This window comes from Leucoraja erinacea, chromosome 4 (genome assembly GCF_028641065.1).
Source record: "Leucoraja erinacea ecotype New England chromosome 4, Leri_hhj_1, whole genome shotgun sequence".
Taxonomy (NCBI): Eukaryota; Metazoa; Chordata; class Chondrichthyes; order Rajiformes; family Rajidae; genus Leucoraja; species Leucoraja erinaceus.
In genome coordinates, this window is record NC_073380.1 from 40,986,255 (window position 1) to 41,010,437 (window position 24,183).

General features: G+C 44.4%; 1 protein-coding gene across 3 annotated transcripts in view; it reads left to right on the forward strand.

The window, feature by feature from the left end:
- LOC129696308 (peroxidasin homolog) overlaps positions 1 to 24,183 on the forward strand; it is a 481,759-nt gene that overhangs the window by 126,642 nt on the left and 330,934 nt on the right. For all 3 annotated transcript variants that reach the window (XM_055634092.1, XM_055634091.1, XM_055634090.1), the window contains exon 2: positions 19,996 to 20,067. In XM_055634092.1, coding sequence (XP_055490067.1) covers positions 19,996 to 20,067 — 72 coding nt within the window. The remainder of the gene's footprint in view (positions 1 to 19,995; positions 20,068 to 24,183) is intronic.

Sequence of the window (24,183 nt, forward strand, 5' to 3'; positions counted from 1 at the left end):
CCCACTCATTACTGGAATCATTCTTGTAAACCTCCTCTGGATCCTCTCCAGAGCCAGCACATCCTTCCTCATATATGGGGCGAAAATTTGCTCGCAGTACTCCAAATGCGGCCTGACCAGCGCCTTATAAAGTCTCAGCATTACTTCTCTGTTATTTTAACAGAAATGTCAGCCTTCTTATTCAAAACATTAACTCAAAGTTCTTAAGATCATTCATGCATTTAAGAAGGAAAATCATTTGCTGAAACCATTCTGTTGTTTGAATCAGCTCATGGAGTTATCCTGAGGTTATATTTGAAGTTTATTTTAAATTTTGGCTTGATGATTTGCAGGAAAATGTTTGCAGCGATTTTTAAGGCTACTGCTGGCTTTACCTTGCATTAAACATTATTCCCGTTTTGTGTATCTATACACTGTAAATGGCTCGATTGTAATCATGGATTGCCTTTCCGCCGAAGAGTTTGCACACAACAAAAAGCTTTTCACTGTACCTTGGTACACGTGACAATAAACTAAACTGAACTGTTTTGTTTTGTTCAATGAGCACATTGCAGCTCCGGAGCATTCCTAGCTCTGTACACACTGACCCTATCGAACATGTAGAACCTATTGTAAATGTACACTCACTTCCTGGAAAGGTCCTCTTGTTGAGTGAGATTTGAGTTACCATACAGCCATATGAATAAAAAGAACACAAAACACGATAGAATTTAACATGAACTTCCCCACACTGCGGAATCAACGTTTCCCACTGTGAGGGAAGGCAGTCATCTTCCTCTTGTTCACCCGTGGTCGGAGCCTTTGTGCCCTCTGCAGTCAGGCCCTCTTGCCGGGATGATTGGAGGTCCGGCGTCGGAATGGAAGAACACACTCAGCGGCTTGGAGTTTCCGAATCGGCCACTTCTAACTGGAGACCGCGGCTTCTGAGTCCACAGGCAGAGCTCCAACGCTGGCGAACCCCGGCAAAAGATCCCAGGACTCTGCAATGTTAAAGTCAGTGCCGCCTGCGGGTAGAAACTACGCAAACCACAACTCCATGGTGTTAATCAGCAGGCCCAACACTCCAGAGCTCCAACACAGGCGATCCCCGGCAAGGCATCGTCCCGCTTCACGATGGAATTCAGTGCTGCGCCGCTGCTGAAGCTCTGGCCGGTCTCCAGCAGGAAAGGCTGCGCCAATCCAGTTGGTAGGCCATGAGGGGGGGGGAGGGGGGGGGGAGGAGATGCGACTCATAGAAAAGCTACGTCTCCGTCCAGGTAAGTGACTGGGAAACGGTTTCCCCCTATTCCCCTGCCACCTCCCACATATAAAAGACCCATGCATTCACAGGAGGAATGTACAAAATCTGTCCAGAAAACACCAGAAGTCAGAATCAAACCCAGGTATGTGGCACTGGAAGGCAGCAGCTCTATCACTGCACCATTGTACCCATCCTTTAATTCATCCTCTGCCTCTTAACTCTTATTTCATTCTGAAACAGACCTTTGGTCATAATTCCCTGCATATAGTACCACTGGAGATTGTCTTGGATATTAATACATTGGCTTGTTAATTAATTTATATTATATAATAAACTGGTTATGAATTGAAGAATAGAAAGTTATGAAGAACTAATGAAGGATAACTAGCACCAGGACCAAAACTCAATGCTTCCATTACACGGAGATGATGAGCACTCAATTAAAACACCAAAATAGCTGCAAAGAAACTGATAAATCTTTGTGAAAATGGCATAAAGATGTCCCAATTACTAATCTTCAATAGGTTTCATGTGTATTTAGTGGCAAGGAGCAAATACTTCAAACTAACCGCAATGTTATTGATGAGAAAAAAATATATATATTTAAAACAAATGCAGATGCATTGGAACAGTGCCTGGTCAGGTCCCGGTAACTGGTTTGATAGATGCTTGATTTATGCAACGAGTAGCTGAGACTTTCCAATGCCTGGGCTTTGTGTGGTGAACCATTGGCTGCAAACTAGAATGTGCACCTGTTCAATGTGATCAACTGAAGCAGGTCATTCAGTGGATTGGCCCGATGTTTGCTGAGAAAATAACTCTGAGACAAATAAGGCTGGGTGTTATTTATGCAGAAATGCCACAGAAACCAGATGAGAGCTGATGCGTGCTTGAATGTAGAAATCAAAAACGTTGTTGCTGGAGTGATGCCACTCCAACTATAGCCTTTCAAAAATGGCATTTTGCTGAGGCTCCCTTCAAATATATGTCACTGTGTGGCACCATGCTAGTAACAGGCCAACGTGCTTCAGGAATCTAAGACCAATGTGTCTGAGTCTGAGACCTTTTTAACAATGCAGACAGTGTTAAATGCTAAGTTACACAAAAATGCTGGAAAAACTTAGCGGGTGCAGCAGCATCTATGGAGCGAAGGAAATAGGGCGACGTTTCGGGCCGAAACCCTTCTTCAGACTGATGGGGGGGGGGGGGGGGAAGGAAGGAAAAAGGGGGGGGGAGGAGGCCGGGGGGGGGGGGATGGGAGGAGCCAGCTCGAGGGTTAAGGAAGGGGAGGAGACAGCAAGGGCTAGCAAAATTGGGAGAATTCAATGTCAGAATATGAGGTGCTGTTCCTCCAATTTCCGGTGTTGTTCACTCTGGCAATGGAGGAGATCCAGGACAGAGAGGTCGGATTGGGAATGGGAGGGGGAGATGAAGTGCTGAGCCACCGGGAGTTCAGGTAGGTTATTGCGGACTGAGAGGAGGTGTTCGGCGAAACGGTCGCCCAACCTCCGCTTAGTCTCCCCAATGTAAATCAGCTGACATCTAGAGCAGCAGATGCAGTCGATGAGGTTGGAGGAGATACAGGTGAACCTTTGTCGCACCTGGAACGACTGCTTGGGTAAAATGCTGCAAGTGTTAAATGCTGCAAGTTTCTTTTTTACATTACGGGTATAGGACGTTGATTTACCCACATTTGAATGTATTGTGTGCAGTAGGTTGCCCCATTAGGAAACATAGAAATTAGGTGCAGGAGTAGGTTTTCAGAATTCGAGGGTAATACCTTCGATTACTGCTTTCCTGCCATTCAGAGATTCATGGGAGCTCTGAGAGGAATCCAAATCTATGAGTATCCCGTACCTCAGCCTTCTCTCCCATAATGTCCTGATCCCCTTAGCCAAGAAGGGCCACAGTCTAACTCCCTCTTAAATATATAGCCAATGAACTGGCCTAAACTACATTCTGTGGCAGATAACTCCAGGGATTCACCACTCTCTGCGTGGAGGGAAAAAGATTTTTTTTCTCATCTCAAGTTTGAATGGATTTGTGGGGCAAGGGCTTTAACCTCTAAGCTGTTTTTTTTTACCCTTTGTCCAATCTTCACAAAAATCGGGAACAGATGCTGGAAATCTGCAAACGAAATAGCCTGGATCCAACCCCTTAAGAAGCTTTGTAAGTTTCTATAACGATCCCGCTCTTTTGCAAATCTATTCTAAATTCTAGAGAGTATAAACCATGGAGTCTATCCAACATGATTTCTTTATATATATACAGTCTTGATATCCCAGGAATCATATATGGTGAACCGTCCTCTGCACTCTTTCAGTTGTGGTTCAATTGCCCCATTAACAGAATATTGATGTGGAGACGAGGAGGGTTCAGTGGAGGTTTTCTAGAATTAGAGGGTAATACCCTTGATTACTGCTTTCTCTGGAATGTCAGAGATTCAGGGGAGCTCTTCGAGAGGAATATAAATCTATTAGAGGCATAGATAGGGTAGACAGTCAGAACGTTTCTCCCAGGGTGGGGATGTCAAGGACTGGAGGGCATAGTTTTAAGATGAGAGGGGCAAAGTTTTAAGATGAGCAGATCAACTTTTTTTACACGGAGGTTGGTGGGTACTTGGAATGCGCTAAGGATAGAGGAGGAGGCGGATATAATAGTGGACTTATATAGGCACACAGCTATGCTGGGAATGGAGGGATATGGATCAGATTTGTTTTACTTAGCATCAAGTTTGACATGGATATTGTGGGGCAAAGGGCCTGAACCTCTGCTGTTTTTTTTAATCTTTGCTCAATCTTCACAAAAATAAAATACTGCAGATGCTGGAAATCTGAAAACGAAATAGACAACATTGGATCCTCAATAAATCAACCAGCATTTGGGGACAAGGCAAACGGTTGACGCTTTTTGCTAATGACCTATTCTGAAACATTAATGGTGTCCACAACTGTCCCAAACCCATGGAGTTTTTCCAACATGATATATTTAAATATATGTGATGTTTCCATGATGGCCCAGTGCCTAACTATATATGTATATCATATTTATATATATAATTTTCTGAACCTTTTTCTGTTTATGCCCTTTCAAATAGCTGTGAGTTTGGTTTCTTTTCTACCCATTCAGAATATTGCAGATGCTCCATTTGGGGAAGGAGGTACATCATCCCTGTTCTATTCGACTCAGGTTCCAGGTCTTATAGAACATCATGCAGAACGGAATCAGGCCCTTCAGCCCATGCTCCATCTAAGTTAGTCCCATTTGCCACTTATCTGCCCACTCTCCCAACCTGTCCAAGTTATTCTGCAGAGTCCCTGCTTTCTCCACCTATTTTCGTATAATCTGCAAACTTTGCCACAGAGCCTTCAATCCCCTCGTCCAAATCATTAATATACAACGTGAAGAGTAGCGACCCCAGCACCGACCCTGATGGAACTCCACTAGTCATTGGCAACAAACCAGAAAAAGCCCCCTTTATTGCCAAATCTCCCATTCATTTGTCCTAAGTACTGTCTATACCTCTCATTCCCCTTTCCCCTGACCCTCAGTCTGAAGACTGAAGACGTCTCACCCGAAACGTCAGCTGTTCCTTTTCACCAGAGATGCTGAGTTACTCCAGCTGTCTTCGGCAGCAGACACTGTTCAGTGCTCCTCTGCAGGCAAGTTTGAAGGACATTTTATTGCATGTTTAATTTTTTTACCTAATGTGGAAAGATTATAATGGGTGACATTTTCATGCAGGAACGAAAAAGCAAATGGTAAAGATTTGCACCATGCTTACTCAGGTTATGTGCATAAAATAGGTATAATCAAAAGGAAATATTTGCTCAATTGGCCTTTTACACAGTTCAACTCTTCTGCGAAAGAACATATTCAATGCACATTACTGTGTGAAAGCGTACATCTTGAGAAACTATTTTATTCATTTTCCAAGTTAATGGATAATGTCCCACTTCAGAAAGCACAGTGATGTTCTTTGTAAACGAAGCTGCAGCTTAATGAAAATAGTCATTCATTTTTGTTGCTCTTTGATTGCCTGGTGATGTCAGCAGGTCACCATTATGCCAGAATTTCCCAGAAGGAAGATTCATAAGCCTGCTGCTATTTTATTCCTTACAGTGACTGCAGATTTCACACCATCATCCAGATACATCAATGATCTGGATGATGGTGTGGTAAATTGGATTGGTAAGTATGCAGATGATACTAAGATAGGTGGTGTTGTGGACAATGAAGTAGATTTTCAAAGTCTACAGAGAGATTTAGGCCATTTGGAAGAGTGGGCTGAAAGATGGCAGATGGAGTTTAATGCTGATAAGTGTGAGGTGCTACATCTTGGCAGGACAAATCAAAATAGGACGTACATGGTAAATGGTAGCCAATTGAGGAATGCAGTTGAACAGAGGGATCTAGGAATAACTGTGCATAGTTCCCTGAAGGTGGAATCTCATGTAGATAGGGTGGTAAAGAAAGCTTTTGGTGTGCTGACCTTTATAAATCAGAGCATTGAGTATAGAAGTTGGGATGTAATGTTAAAATTGTACAAGACATTGGTGAGGCCAATTCTGGAAAATGGTGTAAAATTCTGGTTGCCAAATTATAGGAAAGATGTCAACAAAATAGAGAGAGTACAGAGGAGATTTACTAGAATGTTGCCTGGGTTTCAGCACCTTAGTTATAGAGAAAGGTTGAACAAGATAGGTCTTTATTCTTTGGGGCACAAAAGGTTAAGGGAAGACTTGATAGAGGTCTTTAAAATTATGAGAGGGATAGACAGAGTTGACGTGGATAAGCTTTTCCCATTGAGAGTAGGGAAGATTCAAACAAGAGGACATGATTTGATAATTAAGGGACAAAAGTTTAGGGGCAAAATGAGGGGGAACGTCTTTACTCAGGGAGTGGTAGCTGTGTGGAATGAGCTTCCAGTGGAAGTGGTGAAGGCAGGTTTGTTTTTATCATTTACAAATAAATTGGATAGGTATATGGATGGGAAAGGAATGGAGGGTTATGGTCTGAGTAGCAGGTAGATGGGATTAGGTGAGCAGTAAGTGTTCGGCACAGACTTTAAGATTTTTTGATGGCATGTTTCCGTGTTTTGTTTGTTATAAGGGGTGTTTGTGTGGCAAATAATTTTGGGGTTGGAATCAACGGGGAATTTGAAATTTGAGTCCCTGCACTGGAGACCCGGCGAGTTTTTTTCGTCGGAGTCTCAGTTGTCGTTGATGCCGCAGCGAGGAGCGGCTCCAAAATCTAGATTTCTGGGGACTCAGTTTCCGACTCACCGTCAACGTCACTGTACTGAAGTATTCAGCCAGACCGGGTTAACCGGGTGGAAAGCGCTGCTGCTGCTGCAGCTGCTGCTGCGGGCCCGACGACCCTTCTAGTCCGTGCCGCTCACACGGCAGGTCTGTGGACCCATATACCTGCGCTCAGACCAGAACCCTTTCGGGGCTCCTGCCCGGCGATATAACCGCCCGAATTTATTTTTCGATGAGCTCCTGGAGCGGGGCCTGCCTCCACCACCTTCACTGGAAGCTCATTCCACACAGCTACCACTCTCTGAGTAAAGAGGTTCCCCCCAAGACATGTGTGCCCCTCGCACCACCCGGCAATGTCCCTTACAATCTCCATCGTCCGGGGGCTTTGACTTTGACCCTGACATTGGGGGGGGGAGACTGCAGTGGAGAGATAAAGCTTTTTTTTGGTCAACTCCATCACCCTATGTGATGGATTTTTAAAAAAATTGTAAATTAAGTTGTGTCTTAATCTATCTGCGTGTAAAGAATGGCTGCAGAAACTTGTTCAACCTTTCTTTGGACCTCCAGGGCTCCAAAGGCACAATCTAGTAAACTCCTCTGACTCTTCTATTTTGTTGAGTGCAGGTAGATATAATTAGGCGACCAAAATTGTACGGCACACTCCAGAATTGGCCGAGATGGCATTGTACAATGTTGTAATTGTTATCCCAACTTTATTTACCAATGCTCTGATTTTAGCTATTGCAGCACGATGAAAAGACATTTGAGTTACCACCCTTCCTACATGAGATTCCACTTTCAGGGAACTGTGCACAGTTATTCCCAGATCCTTCTATTCACCTACATTCTTCAATTCCCTACCATTTACCATGTACGTCCTATTTTGATTTGTCCTGCCAAGATGTAGCCAGACCTTTTGCACATATGAGAAGACAAGATATGTCCTATTGTAGGTAAAGCAGCTGAAGATTAGTTTATATCTTGTTCTCTCTACAGTTGCTTGGAACTATCCCATTCCATCTAATGTGGGATTATGGAGGCATGGTGGCGCAGTGGTAGAGTTGCTGCCTTACAGAGCCAGAGATCCAGGTTCAATCCTGACCAAGGGTGCTGTTGGTACTCCCTGTGACCACATAGGTTTTTCCCGGGTGCTCCAGTTTCCTCCGACATTCCAAGGACGTACAAGTTTGTAAATTAATTGGCATGGAAATATTGTAAATTGCCTCTAGTGTGTGTAGGATAGTGTTAATGTGCTGGGGATCGCTATTTGGCATGGACCCGGTGGGCAAAAGGGCCTGTTTCCGTGCTGTATCTCTAAACTAAACTTGAGCTAAAACTAAAATACTGTGGAAGCTTAAAGGAGAGCATGCACGCAGACATTTGAATGGGTTGTACAGCAGACTTGATCCCCATGCAGACTGGCGTCAAGCAAGTCCGTGTCATTGTCCTGACATTTTTTCTCAGTCTTACATAGTGCATTACCACACTACACCTGCAACGGGCATCACGGTTGAGTGGAACTAGTCTGCAGGGCAATTGAAAAATTCTCCATTTTGTCACTACTCTAGCATCGATCGCAAATGTTTCCACAATCAAAGACTGGTTTGTTTGCTGAAGGCCTGAGGAGATAAAACCATTTACCTGTCAAATCTTGAGGGGAAATAGGATGCACAGGGTGAATATATGGTGTTTAGAAGGATGAGAGGATATCTGATAGAAACATATAAAATTATAAAAGGACTGGACAAGCTAGATGCAGACCTGCCAACATTGCGTGTGAGTTGAGAGTGAGAAATCTGGACCCACCCTATGAAAATGTCTATGACAAGCTACCACCCAGTCGGCGTCAAGCTACGACAAGCTACGTCGACCGGCGACACAATTTGTCGCGAATTGGGATGTCCACCTATGACCACGCCTACGACAACCTATGACCACACAGGCGACAACCTACGACAACCGAAGTCAACTTACGTCCTCCCACGACAAGATACGACAAGTTACGACGTTTAACTTAAGCTTAGAAGTTGGGCATCTAAAGGGCCTGTCCCACTTAGGAGACCTCCACAGCTACCTATGGTGACCTTGCCCGCCACCCATGGTGGCCACGAGGTCACAGGAGGTTTTGGTCACTCTCCCTAATGGTCGAAAGTGATTTCCACGTGGTCGAGGCTTAATCTAGGTTGCTGCTTTTTTTTCATCATGATTAAAACCGTCCTCGACTAAAAATAGGTTGACATTTGGTCAAAGCGCAGTGGAGTGGGGCCACTATTCACTTACAGGCAGTCGAAGGCAGCCATAGGCAATCTCCTTCGCTGACCGGCCATTTTGATTGGGTCATTGGAGTTTCACGACTTAGAAGACCCACTGGTAGGTAAAATTGTACTCTGTGGAAGCCGTTTACCTTCATCTTCATTGCGCAGACAGTGCTTCTCCGCTCTCCATGGCCCCCACCTTCGCAATGTGTTTGTGTGTGTGTGTGCGGTCTGTAGATGCAGCTCACGCTTCGGTTGATCCAGCTCACGGTTTCAACGTGGCCGGTCAATCCAGCTCGAGGCCCTCGAGGTTGAAGGTCGAAGGCACCCTTCTGGACACGCGGATTAGGTCACCCAAGTGGGACAGGCCCTTTACGATACTTCTTTAGTTTGTTTCTGCCCATTTAAATCTAAATTCCCCAAAATAAAGTTAATACATGTTCACATCACAGATAAATAAACAAAGTAATCATAAACAAAATATGTACCGTGCATAGTCACTGTTAGTGAAGCCATGGAACTTCTAAATTCACCGAAGTGCAATGATGAGCTGAGATCGTCTGCACGTATAACGTACCCGGACTCGATTTGGCGACATTACGCAATTCCATATCGCACAGGCCTGGGCATAACAAACGTATACATATGCAGCCTATTGGATATTGGATACGGGGGGAAATGGAGGAGGACTGGCCAAATTGTGTGCCTTCCACCACAGTGATGAATGCTGTGGTGGATGTTTATGTTAAAAATTTATTGTGTTTTTGTGTGTGCCCTTTATCATTGTATCGCTGCTGACGTATCATTTCACTTGCACTTTTTGTGCAATGTGACAAATAAACCGTTGTATTGTATTGTATTGTATTGTATTGTATGGCGTATGGGAATTCTATGACAGCCGTTTTACTTTGTATCGATTGTTATCTATAGATGCCTATGTATATTAATAGTGTGCGATGTGGCTTAAGCCAATCAAATTGGTCGTTCTTTACGGGAAACCCGCCGACAGAAAACTATTCTCATTGGTGTGTCACTCAGAGTGTGGTGGAGATCTGGAAGCGTGAGAAATTCTGTGGTCAGCGTGAGAGCGTGAAAATTGCGTGAAATGTGTGAGTCTCATGCTCAATGCGTGAGAGTTGGCAGCACTGTGTTGGGGGAGTCCAAAACAGGGGCCGCAGTCTAAGAATAAAGGGGAGGCCATTTAAAACCGAGATGAGAAAAATCTTTTTCACCCAGAGAGTTGTGAATTTGTGGAATTCTCTGCCACAGAAGGCAGTAGAGGCCAATTCACTGGATAAATTTAAAAGAGAGTTAGATAGAGCTGTAGGGGCTAGCGGAATCAAGTGATATGGAGTGAAGGCAGACACGGGTTACTGATTGTGGATGATCAGCCATGATCACAATGAATGGCAGTGCAGGCTCGAAGGGCCAAATGACCTCTTCCTGCACCAATTTTCTATGTGTCTATGTGTCTATGTCTTTCACCCTGGGTAGGGGAATCAAAAAGCAGAGGACAGATTTAAGGTGCGAGGAGCAAGATATAATAGGAAGCTGAGGGGCAACATTTTTGCTCAGAGGATGTTGCAGAAGTGAGTCTGGGTTAAAACGTGGTGGTAGATGTGAGTCTAGGTTAAAACATGGGTTAAACTGGGTTAAAAATTAAGAAGGGGCCGTTCCGTCAACCCGATCCGTCACCCATTCCTTCTGTCCAGAGATGCTGCCTGTCCGCTGAGTTACTCCAGCTTTTGTGTCTATCGTCCCTCAGAGGATATTGGGCATATGGACCGAGCTGCCAGAGCAACTAGTTTTGAGGCTGGTAGTACAACAGTGTTTAAAAGACACCTGGACAGGTGCATGGATAGGAAGGGTTTAGAGGGATATGGGCCAAATGCAAGCACATGGGACTAGTTTAAATGGGGCAGCTTGGTCAGCTCTATGACAAAATGTCCGTGGTCATTTACAAACCTGCAATATGTGACAGGCTGACTTGGGTGCATTACGTTCCTTACGTTCTTTAGTCAGACGGTGGCAAATCTGTAGAATTCTTTCCCACCGAAGGCTGTGGAGGCAAAGTCAGTGGATATATTTAAGGCAGAGATAGATAGATAAGCCAGTTTGGTATTCTGACTGCGCATGCACAGGTCATAGAAACATAGAAACATAGAAATTAGGTGCAGGAGTAGGCCATTCGGCCCTTCGAGCCTGCACCGCCATTTAATATGATCATGGCTGATCATCCAACTCAGTATCCCGTACCTGCCTTTTCTCCATACCCTCTGATCCCCTTGGCCACAAGGGCCACATCTAACTCCCTCTTAAATATAGCCAATGAACTGGCCTCAACTACCCTCTGTGGCAGAGAGTTCCAGAGATTCACCACTCTCTGTGTGAAAAAGTTCTCCTCATCTCGGTTTTAAAGGATTTCCCCCTTATCCTTAAGCTGTGACCCCTTGTCCTGGACTTCCCCAACATCGGAAACAATCTTCCTGCATCTAGCCTGTCCAACCCCTTAAGAATTTTGTAAGTTTCTATAAGATCCCCTCTCAATCTCCTAAACTCTAGAGAGTATAAACCAAGTCTATCCAGTCTTTCTTCATAAGACAGTCCTGACATCCCAGGAATCAGTCTGGTGAACCTTCTCTGCACTCCCTCTATGGCAATAATGTCCTTCCTCAGATTTGGAGACCAAAACTGCACGCAATACTCCAGGTGTGGTCTCACTAAGACCCTATACAACTGCAGTAGAACCTCCCTGCTCCTATACTCAAATCCTCTTGCTATGAAAGCCAACATGCCATTCGCTTTCTTTACTGCCTGCTGCACCTGCATGCCTACCTTCAATGACTGGTGTACCATGACACCCAGGTCTCGCTGCATCTCCCCCCTTTCCCAATCGGCCACCGTTTAGATAATAATCTGCTTTCCCGTTTTTGCCACCAAAATGGATAACCTCACATTTATCCACATTAAACTGCATCTGCCAAACATTTGCCCACTCACCCAGCCTATCCAAGTCACCTTGCAGTCTCCTAGCATCCTCCTCACACCCAACACTGCCCCCCAGCTTAGTGTCATCCGCAAACTTGGAGATATTGCCTTCAATTCCCTCATCCAGATCATTAATATATATTGTAAATAGCTGGGGTCCCAGTACTGAGCCTTGCGGTACCCCACTAGTCACTGCCTGCCATTGTGAAAAGGACCCGTTTACTCCTACTCTTTGCTTCCTGTTTGCCAGCCAGTTCTCTATCCACATCAATACTGAACCCCCAATGCCATGTGCTTTAAGGTCGCTCGGTCTAAATACTTGAGGCGGCCGTGCCGCTGCATGGGTGCAGACCTGCGTCTCGTCCCTATCCAGCGGGCACCAGCTCCAGCTCGGCTCTGCCTATACTGGCGGGGTATTTGCCTGTCGCAGCGGCGGCCCAGGCTGTAGGTAGCATGGAAAAGAAGCACCAACTCTAACTCAACCCCGGCGTGCCGCCGGTGGGACAGGCAGAGTCGAGCTGAGGTCGGCGTCTCCTCTCCACGCTGGCTGCGGGCCTGGGCCGACACTCCTGTCCACGGACCTTTGGATAGAAGACCTTCCTTCAGACTTCCTACAGATTAGACTTTTGCACCGCGGTTGGGATGGCTGGGAGCGGGAATTTCCATGGGCGCAAGGAACAAATTACTTAAAGTTTGCGTTGAGTGAACTGAGTGTTCTTAACGTCCCCGGCGTTTTGTGAGAGTGGTTGGATCCCAGCTTCAGCTCAACCAATGTCGGTCACATTATCTGGACAGGCGGCGGGGGATCTAGAGCTGATGTGAGGCATCGGCCATGCTCTGGAATCCTAGTCGGCTGCCGCCGAGCAGTGGGGTCGAGGAGGCAGTGCCCGACCTGGGGAGTAGAGGTGTCAGTTCTTCCAGCGGCGAGCAGAGAGGCACCAGCTACCGCGGGCCGCTCACCCGTCGGGTGCTAAATCCTCGATCCTGGGACCCAACCCCTCTCACAAAACGCCGGTAAGAACACTCAGTTCTCTCAATGCAAACTTTGGGTCATTTGTTCATTGCGCCCACGGAAATCTCCAGCATGGTCGAGACGAGGGGGTTCTGAAGTTGCATTCTCTCGTATGAGGACATTTTCTCGACTATCCTGGAAGCAACGAGCCAAGCCTTTACCAGTGGTTGTCTGTCTAACTGAAACCTCTCTTCCCCCACCTCTCACCGTCTCTCCCCCTGTTTCCAACTCGCATCTACCCCCTCTCTCCCGTTGTTACACCCCGTTCTCCACGGCTATCAGGCATCCTGTTCGCTTTTAAAATTCTCAAATGGCCTTTAAAAAATTCCATGATTCTTCGCGTTTTTCGGAATACCGAACTGGCTTATTCTTGATTTAGTGTGTGTGGCAGAGGTTATGGGGATAATGCAAGAGAATGGGGTTAGGAGGGAGCGATAGATCAGCCATGATTGAATGGCAGAGTAGACTTGATTAGCCAAATGGCCTAATTCTACTCCTATCAGTTATGATTGGTTAAAATAGCAGGTTCATTTGTCTTCCATGGACATCAATGAAGGACCGTCATCGTACATTGTGAGCATTACTCTTCCAGAATAGAAATACCTGCAGAACACCTGCCAAATCCTTAGGCAGCAGTTTTATGTCTGACAGGTAGGTGCTGCATGATCTATATTTTTGTCCAACCTCTGCCAATCTTGGTTTAAATCGAGAGATCAGTAAACCTCTAGGACTGAGCGAGCAGCTGCTGCACAGGGATTTTTGCAGGTGATACTTAGTGTCAAGGCCAACTTCATCTTCTGAGAAAAAAGAAATAAAATACAGATGCTGCCAATCTGAAAAATAAACAGAAATGGCTGCAAATACTCGTGCCACAGGCTAAACAGATGCTGCCTGGGCAACCAAATATTTCCAGCATTCTTTTCCTTCTTTGGGGCCTGGTTTGTGCTCTTTGTTGCCCTATTCTCAGGAGCCAGCAATCTAGATTTCAACCATTTCGTGGAAAATTGGTACATTTGGAAATCTGAACCAATTTGGGATTTGCAGCTGATTTGAACGTTGAGGAAATTGTACTGGTAAAGATATAAAATGGCTACCTTGATCCTTTAATGTTGCATTAGCTACATCAATACTGTAGCAACACCCATATTCCTCTAATGCCATCATATAACAACAGCTAACACCGCAAGTATTTAATTAGTTCTTATTCAGGAAATGCTACGGAGAATGGAACAAGACCACTTTTCAGCACAAATTCAGTTCCAAAATTCATCTGAAAATAAGAGCCACCACTGTGGAAAATTGGCTTAATTCTTTTTTTGTTGTTTTGGGATGCCTTCTGCCATAAATGCACTTCCTCATCCCAGCTGAGACTCGAGGCTGTTGCAATACTCCATGGGGCTTCTTGTTCAGTGACTGGAATGCTTGTGCTAGTCAGACGATAAGCCTTTCTTGTAGGCCATGTAGCCAGGAGGTGCATTCATGCGTTGAGAATGTTCTTAATTGTTTCAGTTAAAGAGAAGTCCAGGGAGGGGAGTCAGCCAGCTGGCTGGACAGCCAGCTTGGAAGTTGCAATGGAAGACTTGGTGTGCCTAGTTGCATTCCTATGCTGCTGTTTCACTGCCAACTGAAGCTGGTGGCTACGTGACTTTGTGCTAGTTTTCAATCTTCAAGGACTTGGATAGTTGGACGCACTTGGATAAGCTGGAAAGTTTGGACGATGGAAGAATTTAGTGGGTAACAATGTGGAGGGAAAGCATTGGGTAGCAATGCTGAGATCTATAATGTTGATGTCCTTCTGGGTAGTATATTTTCCTCGCCAGATTTCTTAAAGCAGGAAGCCTGTAGCTGAGAATTGCAGTCCAAGCGATGTTGACATTTCTGATTTGCCATGTATGTCTGCCAGAGGCCAGGTTGGCTGCTGAGAACAAAGAGGGACCAACGGGCCTATAATGAGTACTTTGTGACTTTGTCAGCGCCAGATACGTGATGCCACTTTGCGTACTTTGTGCATTGTTTGCAAAATCAAAGAATTTCACTGTACCGAGGTACATGTGACAATAAGGTATAATTGAATCATTAAATTGATCCCATTCCCTATATATTCATTTGCCTATCTGAAAGCCTCTTAAACACCACTATCATATCAGCCTCCACCGCTACCAGACAGTGCATTTCAGACACCCACCGCCCTCTGCGTAAAATAAAAACATGCCCCGCACATCTCCTTTGAATGGTGCCCCTTCTTTCCTTATCAATGTTGTAAAGAGGGTCATTGTTTAGCATGTAACAAGTAATCATTGCCTTTTGAACCCCTTACCAGCATCTTACAAGTAGTGGTTTTGTCACCTGAAATCTTCACGGATGGCTAATACAGCATAGTTGAGGGAGAATCACTTGATGAGCACATATTACCCATGGAAGGAACTTATCCATGAAAATTTATCTTCAAAAATTTGTCCCGGTGGTTAGAAGCATTTGTGTTTACTGAGCTGTTGTGCAAATCCCAAGTTCATTTGGCAAATTATAGAGTGGTGTGTGTGAAGTGCATTGAGAAAGGAATTAAAGCACATTGAGTCCCCAGAAGAGACCAATGACTGGAACCAGCTTATTTGTATCACATTCCAACGCCAATTATTTTAATGGGGTTACAAACTTGTTTACTTCAATGTGTTGCAATTTGAAGGAACAAATAGCCAAATTTATTCTGTTGCTTGTCTCATCATATGAATAGTATTGCAATTATTATCATTGTCTGGCTTTCTCTTGGGTAACATTTCATCAGCTTGGCTGTGAAATGCTTCACCAAACAAATTGCAGGACATAGAGAAGTCCTGTGGGAAGCAGTGTAAATATTGATACATTTTTCAACAGGATTAGGTTCATGGGAATTACAGTGAGTGCAGACTTTGCATTAACATCTCTTACTGATAGTTGTCTTTCCTCAAAAATTCCTTTGTATACCTCTGGATTTTTATGAAATCAATGCTATTGGAGAAATGTAAACTGGAATACAAGTCATAATACCTACTTTGTAATAAAAAGGAACTGCAGGTGCTGGTTTAAACCAAAAATAGACACAAAATGCTGGAGTAACTCAGTGGGTCAGGTAGCATCATACCTGAAGAAGGGTTCTGACCCGAAACGTCACCAATCCTTTTTCTCCTGAGATGCTGCCTGACCCGCTGAGTTACTACAGCACTTTGTGTCTCTGTTCGGTATAAATCAGCACCTGCAGTTCCTTCCAATACAGCATCGTAATACTGAATGGTGAGTTGTTGCTTGATTCTGTATCTTTGCATTCTGTGACTTAGTTTGCAAGTCGGTTCTGACATTTCACCTCGTTCGGAGTCATTAGTGAACATAAATTCGCCAGCCAGTTTTACATGTCGAATGCTCCCAGTGAAGGTCGACCATCTCTGCTGGGTTTCTCATCTTTATTCCTCGCAGCAGACAGAAAACCTTGCAGGGTTCACCGATCTCTGCAGGAGTGCCCGTGATGCTAGAAGCACGGGGTTAGTTATGAAATGAACTCGCAATCATTTAAGAATGCACTTGATTCAACTTGAAAAAGGAAATGACTTCACTGGAGAGTATGCAGATGAGATTCAACAGCCTGAGGTGGAAAGATTTATTTTTGAGCAGGGACTGGAAAAGCTATGTTTGTTTTCCTTGGAGTGAAATGGGCTGAATGGTGGTGGGGGCTGATAGAGATATATAAAATTATGTGGGGAATACATGTGTAGAGAGATTGTAAGACTTTTCCTCATGGCTGAGGTTGTTTAACTAGAGGAGATAAGCTTAAGGTGAGAGGTCAGTTTCCATGCTTTATCTCTAAACTCTAAAGAAAGGGCCTGTTACTAAGCTGAACACCTCTATAATGCTTTGAATCTAAATTTCACATACACTCTAATGAAAAGATGTATATTAGATTTAATGTCGAGGTTTCATTTATTGTTGTGGATACATCTCCACTTTAGCAACAGAAATAACACAAAACAATGTCAGTTGGCAAGGAATCACTGGGATACATTTATCATTTAATATTCCTACTGCCATCGGAGTCAGTAGTGGCAAGAGGATGGGAGAATGAAGGCAGAGCTTTTAATTTGGAAAAGCATTCATAGTAATCCTTGGTGCTCAGTGTAGATGTAGAAAGGGCCAGTCTACCTTGGCTTGGTATAAATATAAATTGTCCCTAGTGTGTGTAGGATAGTGTTAGTGGGCCAGTCTACCTTGCTGTGGTGGTGTCTCTGGAATGGGATGAACCATGAGCCAGTACTGCTCCTTGTATCTAGCTGATCTCTGGGCAAGGTCTTTTTTAAATCTCAGCCCAGTTCCTGAAGAATGTAGTATGGCAATATATATTTATGTGCGCCTCTTTAATTTTAGTCTTCTTGCAACCCTGGGTATGCATGAGCAAACGTGACGTATAAAGATGAGGCGATGTGGAGAGCAGCACTCTGGCAGTTCAACACACCGCCTCATTCCATTTGAAGTGTGTTGTATGCACTCTGATTATGAGACCGAGTATTTTTCCCCCATCAAACTGTAAAGAATCATATATCAATGGGAATTACAATGAGAAGGAAATGGTCCCATTGTTTTTCAGCTTAATACAGGCCTTCCCCAGGTCTGAAAATGGTGCAATTTTCATGTCAATTTTGTCCGTAAGTCAGAAAATACACAAGAATAGAAAGGTTAAACGAGAATTTACCGTTTGAAGTTTGATCTTTATTTTATGAGAAGTTGGTGAGGGAATACGTGAAGAGCCCGCCAGCCCGCATGCGCGTCAATCTTCAGAACAACTGTATGAAACCACAGACCAGTTGCAGAACTTAAACTATATAAAGACTAACGAAACGAGTTATTGGATGATCTTTTATGAGAATCAGGGTTGGGAGTGGAGGGCACGTATACCCTCACTTCAACTTCTCATAAAATAAAGATCAAACTTCAAACGGTAAGTTCTCGTTTAATCTTTCTATTTTATTTTGAAGTCACGTGAGTGACTACATGAAGCCTTCAAAGCTCTGTGGTTTCATGCAGTAACCCAATCTGTGTGTGAAATACTTAAACAGATAAAACCATAAATGGTAGAAAACATGGGTTATTAAAACCATGATGCTAACTTGCATACATGGCCATTGCTCTTAATCGGACCATAGTCCCAATTGGCTTTGAGTTAGACAATAACTCACGTAACACTGTTCAGAATTCTATCTGCAAATATCCAGACATATTCAACCAAATTTTATAACTTCTGAACACGCACTATGTAAGCCTCTTACTGTATGATGAAAGGGAAATATCCATTCTATTGGCTGCTAATGAGCCATCAGCAATTTCTTGAGAGATTATAAATAACAATGAAGAAACTATCTTTCATCTCATAGGTACTATCAAGCTCAGTGTACCTGTATAAATAATAACACCCCCAATCTCTGATCTGGTGGGTATGCTGCCAACTCCAAATGTACGCAACCATGCCCGTTTTGCTTTATGAGGTCATTCCCATAACAAGCTACTCTAATGTCAGTTATGACCCAGACACCGAGCCAGCGATTGAGTAAAGACTGTGTTCTTTGTGCTGAAATCAGTTGCTCAAAGCATAGTGAACTTAAAAGATACTGCTCCCATTAGGAATACAGTAGATGAATATCTGCATAATAATTTACTGATATACATTACACACTACGATGACTGTAAGCTTTTAGAGCGGTCATATAAAAAACACCTTGCATAATGTTAGTGAACAGCGGGTGAATAGCCCATCATTTATTGTCCCACTTATGGAATTATAATGAATGACAAAACAGGACAAGCAGTGTCAATTGTGCTATCAAATAATCGCTTCTCTAAGCCCAAACTGAAAGCAACACAAACCTCTTCCGTTTAAAATTAACTCACATATCTTGTTCACAAACTTCCCATACAATTGACGAGCACGCGGGCTGGCGGGCTCTTCACGTAGTCACTCACGTGCCTTCAAAATAAAATCACTCTGTGGTAATCATACTTGCAGAGTATTGTAAAGAATAGTAGAAAAAGCATATAGAGAACAATTACTAAAAGTGAAGAGAGAGAGGAGATTAGTTCCGGAAGTGGTGGTGCTGTTGACAGCTGTGGCTCGCCTGCAGTCCGTCTGTTTTTACTTTTTTGTTGTTGTTTTCTTTGTCCTGTTTTAGTTCATTTTGGTTTATTAGGTCATGTGTTTGTGGGGGCGGGGGGTGAATCATGTTTTCTGTCTCTTCCTTCGGGGGAATGCGACTTTTTCTTGTTGTATCCCCTTCTCTGCCTCCGTCTGCACTGAGGCCTAATGGCGGAGCTGGCGGTCTCCAACTGCGACCGACCTCGAGGTTCCGGAGGCAGAGCCAGCCAGGAAGGACTAGGCTGGCCGACTTCGGGGCTGAGACGGCGGTGGTCCGGCTTGGAGCTGATGCGGCGGGAGAGCTGAGGCGGCGGGACTCGGAGCTGAGGCGACGGCGGCCCGAACTCGCTGAGGCGGTGTTCCAGCTTTCGGCAGCGGCCTCACTCGGAGCTGAGGCTGTGTTCCGGCGGCGGCCCGACTCGGAGCTGAGGTGGCGGGACTTGGAGCTGAGGCGGCGGCCCGACTCGCTGAGGTGGTGTTCCAGCTTTCGGCAGCGGCCCGATTCGGTGCTGAGGCGGCGGCGACATCACTTCGTAGGTTCAGCCGCGGGCCCAGTGGACGATCGGGAGCTCGCAGGTTACAGGTTGGTGACCTGTTTCCGTAGCTCCCGCAACTACAGCTACGTCCGCTGGACTGGAGGGTGGCATCTTCGGCCTGGATCGCCTCAGTGCAGAGGGAGAACAAGGAGGGAAGAGACAGAGACTAAGATTTTTGCCTCCATCACAGTGAGGAGGTGCTTGGTGAACTCACTGTGTTTATTGTATGTTTTGTTATTTATTATTATTGTGGATGACTGCAGGCAACAATATTTTGTTCAGACCGAAAGGTCTGAATGACAATAAAGGAATCTAAGTCTAAATCTAAGTCTAAGTCTAAGTCTAGTTCTGCTGCTCATAGGAAGGAATATATGCTGTATGTATGTATGTATGTATGTCAGACTTCTGAATTTAAAGATGTTATGAGAACATTTTTGTCAGTTGGGGTGTCCATAATGTGGCTATTCATAATCCAAGGAGGGCATGTACAAATGTGCTACAGATATGGTGCCAAAATCTTTCAATGATCAATGTTTAAATCTTGTTACTTTTTAGGGACCTGAGATTTAACAGGATCAGAGAGATTCCACCAGGAGCCTTTAAGAAGCAGAAGAACCTGAACACAATGTAAGTGATTACTCTGCATGGCTTATTATTTCTTATTTGAATCACACAAGAAAATTGGAGATAGGCAGTTATGCACCAGAATTTGTTTAGTTTAGTTTAGAGATACAGCGCAGAAATAGTCCCTTCGTCTCAACGAGTCCGCACAGACCAGCGGTCCCCGCCCACTAACAATATCCTACACACACTAGGGACAATTTATAATTATACCAAGTCAATCAACCTACAAACCTGTGCATCTTTGGAGTGTGGGAGGAAACCTGAGATCTTTGTGAAAACCCACGCACGTCATGGGGAGAATGTACAAACTCCGTACAGATAGCACCCTAGTCAAGGTCAAACCCAGGTCTCTGAAGCTGTAAGGCAGTAACTCTACCTCTGCACCACCATACTGCCCTTTTCTGAGCAGTCAAGGCACTGTCAGCAGCAGTAGAAACTTTCTGTCACAGTATCCTATTATCTGAAAAAAATTATGTTTGTGAAAGCTTATTAAAAAAACCCTACTATCCTTCAAACCACGAAAAATGCTGCACATACAAAAATATATTGAGTTTGCAGATTGCATACTAATGGGTTTTTTTTAAAGATGTCCAAGTCACTTGAAATGTGGAAAATTGATCTTAGCAATATACTTGGTGACCATAAATTTAATAACCAATGGCAATTAAGTTCCAAGATAAAGAGGATGAGAGGAAAAATGCAGTTCATTTACATTTTTGAACTACATAATTTGATAGACTCCAAAAAATAATTCCCAGGAATTCAGAAAGATAAGAGGGAATCTTATAGAAACATGGAAAATTCTTAAGGGATTGGACAGGTTAGATGCAAGAAAAATGTTTCTGATGTTGGGGTGTCACAGTTTAAGAATAAGGGGTCGGCCATTGGTGGCCGATTGGGAAAGGGGGAGATGCAGCGAGACCTGGGTGTCATGGTACACCAGTCATTGAAGGTAGGCATGCAGGTGCAGCAGGCAGTAAAGAAAGCGAATGGTATGTTAGCTTTCATTGCAAAAGGATTTGAGTATAGGAGCAGAGAGGTTCTACTGCAGTTGTACAGGGTCTTGGTGAGACCACACCTGGAGTATTGCGTACAGTTTTGGTCTCCAAATCTGAGGAAGGACATTATTGCCATAGAGGGAGTGCAGAGACGGTTCACCAGACTGATTCCTGGGATGTCAGGACTGTCTTATGAAGAAAGACTGGATAGACTTGGTTTATACTCTCTAGAATTTAGAAGATTGAGAGGGGATCTTATAGAAGCTTACAAAATTCTTAAGGGGTTGGACAGGCTAGATGCAGGAAGATTGTTCCCGATGTTAGGAAAGTCCAGGACAAGGGGTCACAGCTTAAGGATAAGGGGGAAATCCTTTAAAACCGAGATGAGAAGAACTTTTTTCACACAGAGAGTGGTGAATCTCTGGAACTCTCTGCCACAGAGGGTAGTTGAGGCCAGTTCATTGGCTATATTTAAGAGGGAGTTAGATGTGGCCCTTGTGGCTAAGGGGATCAGGGGGTATGGAGAGAAGGCAGGTACGGGATACTGAGTTGGATGATCAGCCATGATCATATTGAATGGCGGTGCAGGCTCGAAGGGCCGAATGGCCTACTCCTGCACCTAATTTCTATGTTTCTATGACTGAGATGAAGAAAAACTTTTCCACCCAGAAAGTTGTGAATCTGTGGAATTCTCTGCCACAGAATGCAGTGGAGGCCTTCAAAAGAGCGTTAAATAAACACTTAGCTCTTAGGGCTAAACAAATCAATGGATATGGGGGAAAAGCAGGAAATGGGTACTGATTCTGGATGATCAGCCATGATCATATTGAATGGTGGTGCTGGCCCAAAGGGCCGAATGCCCTACTCCTACACCCACTTTCTATATTTCTATGTATTCCCTTTTATGCACATTAATGAAAGATGCAGGAATGCCTACATAAATATCTACGAAGATAAACTTAATCTGGTCGGGAGAGGTTCTGTAAGGGTAGCACAGAAGTAATATCTAGACAATTTTCACCTGATTTTCATTGTGTCTCAATCTTTCCATGGATCCTAACATGGTAGGTTGCAGTAGGAAGACTTGTAGATGTAAAGTTCTTTTCACAGCAATATTTGCACCACAAGGACTTTTTAATACGTTTTTATAGATACATCGCAGAAACGGGCCCTCTGGCCCACTAATTCCACACTGACCAACGTTTCCCGCAAACTTACACACACCAGGAACAATTTTACATGAATACATTTATACCAAGCCCATTAACCTACAAACCGGTACGCCTTTGGAGTGTGGGGGGAAACCAAAGATCTCGGAGAAAACCCATGCAGGTCACGGGGAGAATGTACGGACGAGCACCCATAGTCATGATTGAACACGGGTCTCTGGTGCTGTAAAGCAGTAGCTCTACTGATGCGCCATCGTGCTGACTTCTCAAAAGGAATCCCAATCAGGTGTCTCTGCAAGGATAGAATGATCCAGGTAGTGTCATGAAACATGCATTGCTCTTCTGGTTCTGCAGTGCATTACATCAACACTTCTGCATTGAATACACTGCCATAGATCTTTTTGAAAATCAGGAGTCTTACAAATAATGCCTTCATTGAATGGGAATGTTTAACATGTGAACAACCTGTGTCATTGTACCTCAATTCAGAAAGACCTCTTCAGGAAGTACCTCTCACCATCTATATAATAGAACTAGACTAAGTGGGACCCGTTGGATCCCATTTTCACACGGGAGGGCTGGTCCCCTGACGCAATATTCCACCTCTCCACCAATTCCAATATTGGTGGCCAGTGGGAGGGGGCTTTCTGGAGCGCTGGTATGGGTGTTGTTGGCTTGGCTGCAGGGACTACTGGTCTCCAGAGAGCTAGTATGAACATTGTGTGCCAAATGGATTCTTGGGGCGGCAGCTCAGTCCCTCAAGCCTGATGTGCTGGCACCTCACTCACAGCTGGTGGGCTGGCAGTGGACTCACGGATATTCCTTGAAATTCAATTTCAAGCAGAGTGCAAGGCCACCAAATTCCAATCCATTTTCCTACCATTTCAAGCAGGGTGCAAGGCCACCATATTCAAGTGCAGTTTCATACCACTTCAAGCAGGGTGCAAGGCCAGCAAATTCAGGTTCAGTTTCCTACCACTTAGAAACATAGAAAATAGGTGCAGGAGTAGGCCATTCGGCCCTTCGAGCCAGCACCGCCATTCAATATGATCATGGCTGATCATCCAACTCAGTATCCTGTACCTGCTTTCTCTCCATACCCCCTGATCCCTTTAGCCACAAGGGCCACATCCAACTCCCTCTTAAATATAGCCAACGAACTGGCCTCAACTACCTTATGTGGCAGAGAATTCCAGAGATTCACCACTCTCTGTGTGAAAAATGTTTTCCTCATCTCGGTCCTAAAAGATTTCCCCCTTATCCTTAAACTGTGACCCCTTGTTCTGGACTTCCCCAACATCAGAAACAATCTTCCTGCATCTAGCCTGTCCAACCCCTTAAGAATTTTGTAAGTTTCTATAAGATCCCCCCTCAATCTTCTAAATTCTAGTGAGTACAAACCGAGTCTATCCAGTCTTTCTTCATATGAAAGTCCCGACATCCCAGGAATCAGTCTGGTGAACCTTCTCTGTACTTCCTCTATGGCAAGAATGTCTTTCCTCAGATTAGGAGACCAAAATTGTACGTGATACTCCAGGTGTGGTCTCACCAAGACCCTGTACAACTGCAGTAGAACCTCCCTGCTCCTATACTCAAATCCTTTTGCTATGAATGCTAACATACCATTCACCTTCTTCACTGCCTGCTGCACCTGCATGCCTACTTTTAATGACTGGTGTACCATGACACCCAGGTCTTGTTGCATCTCCCCCTTTCCTAATCGGCCACCATTCGGATAATTGTCTACTTTCCTGTTTTTGCCACCAAAGTGGATAACCTTACATTTATCCACATGATACTGCAAGCAGGGAGCAAGGCCATCAAATTCAAATGCAGTTTCTTACCACTTCAATCAGGGTGCAGGGCCACTAAATTCAAGTGCAGTTTCATACCATTTCAAGGAGGGTGCATGGCCACATGGCCACCAAATTCAAATGCAGTTTCATACCATT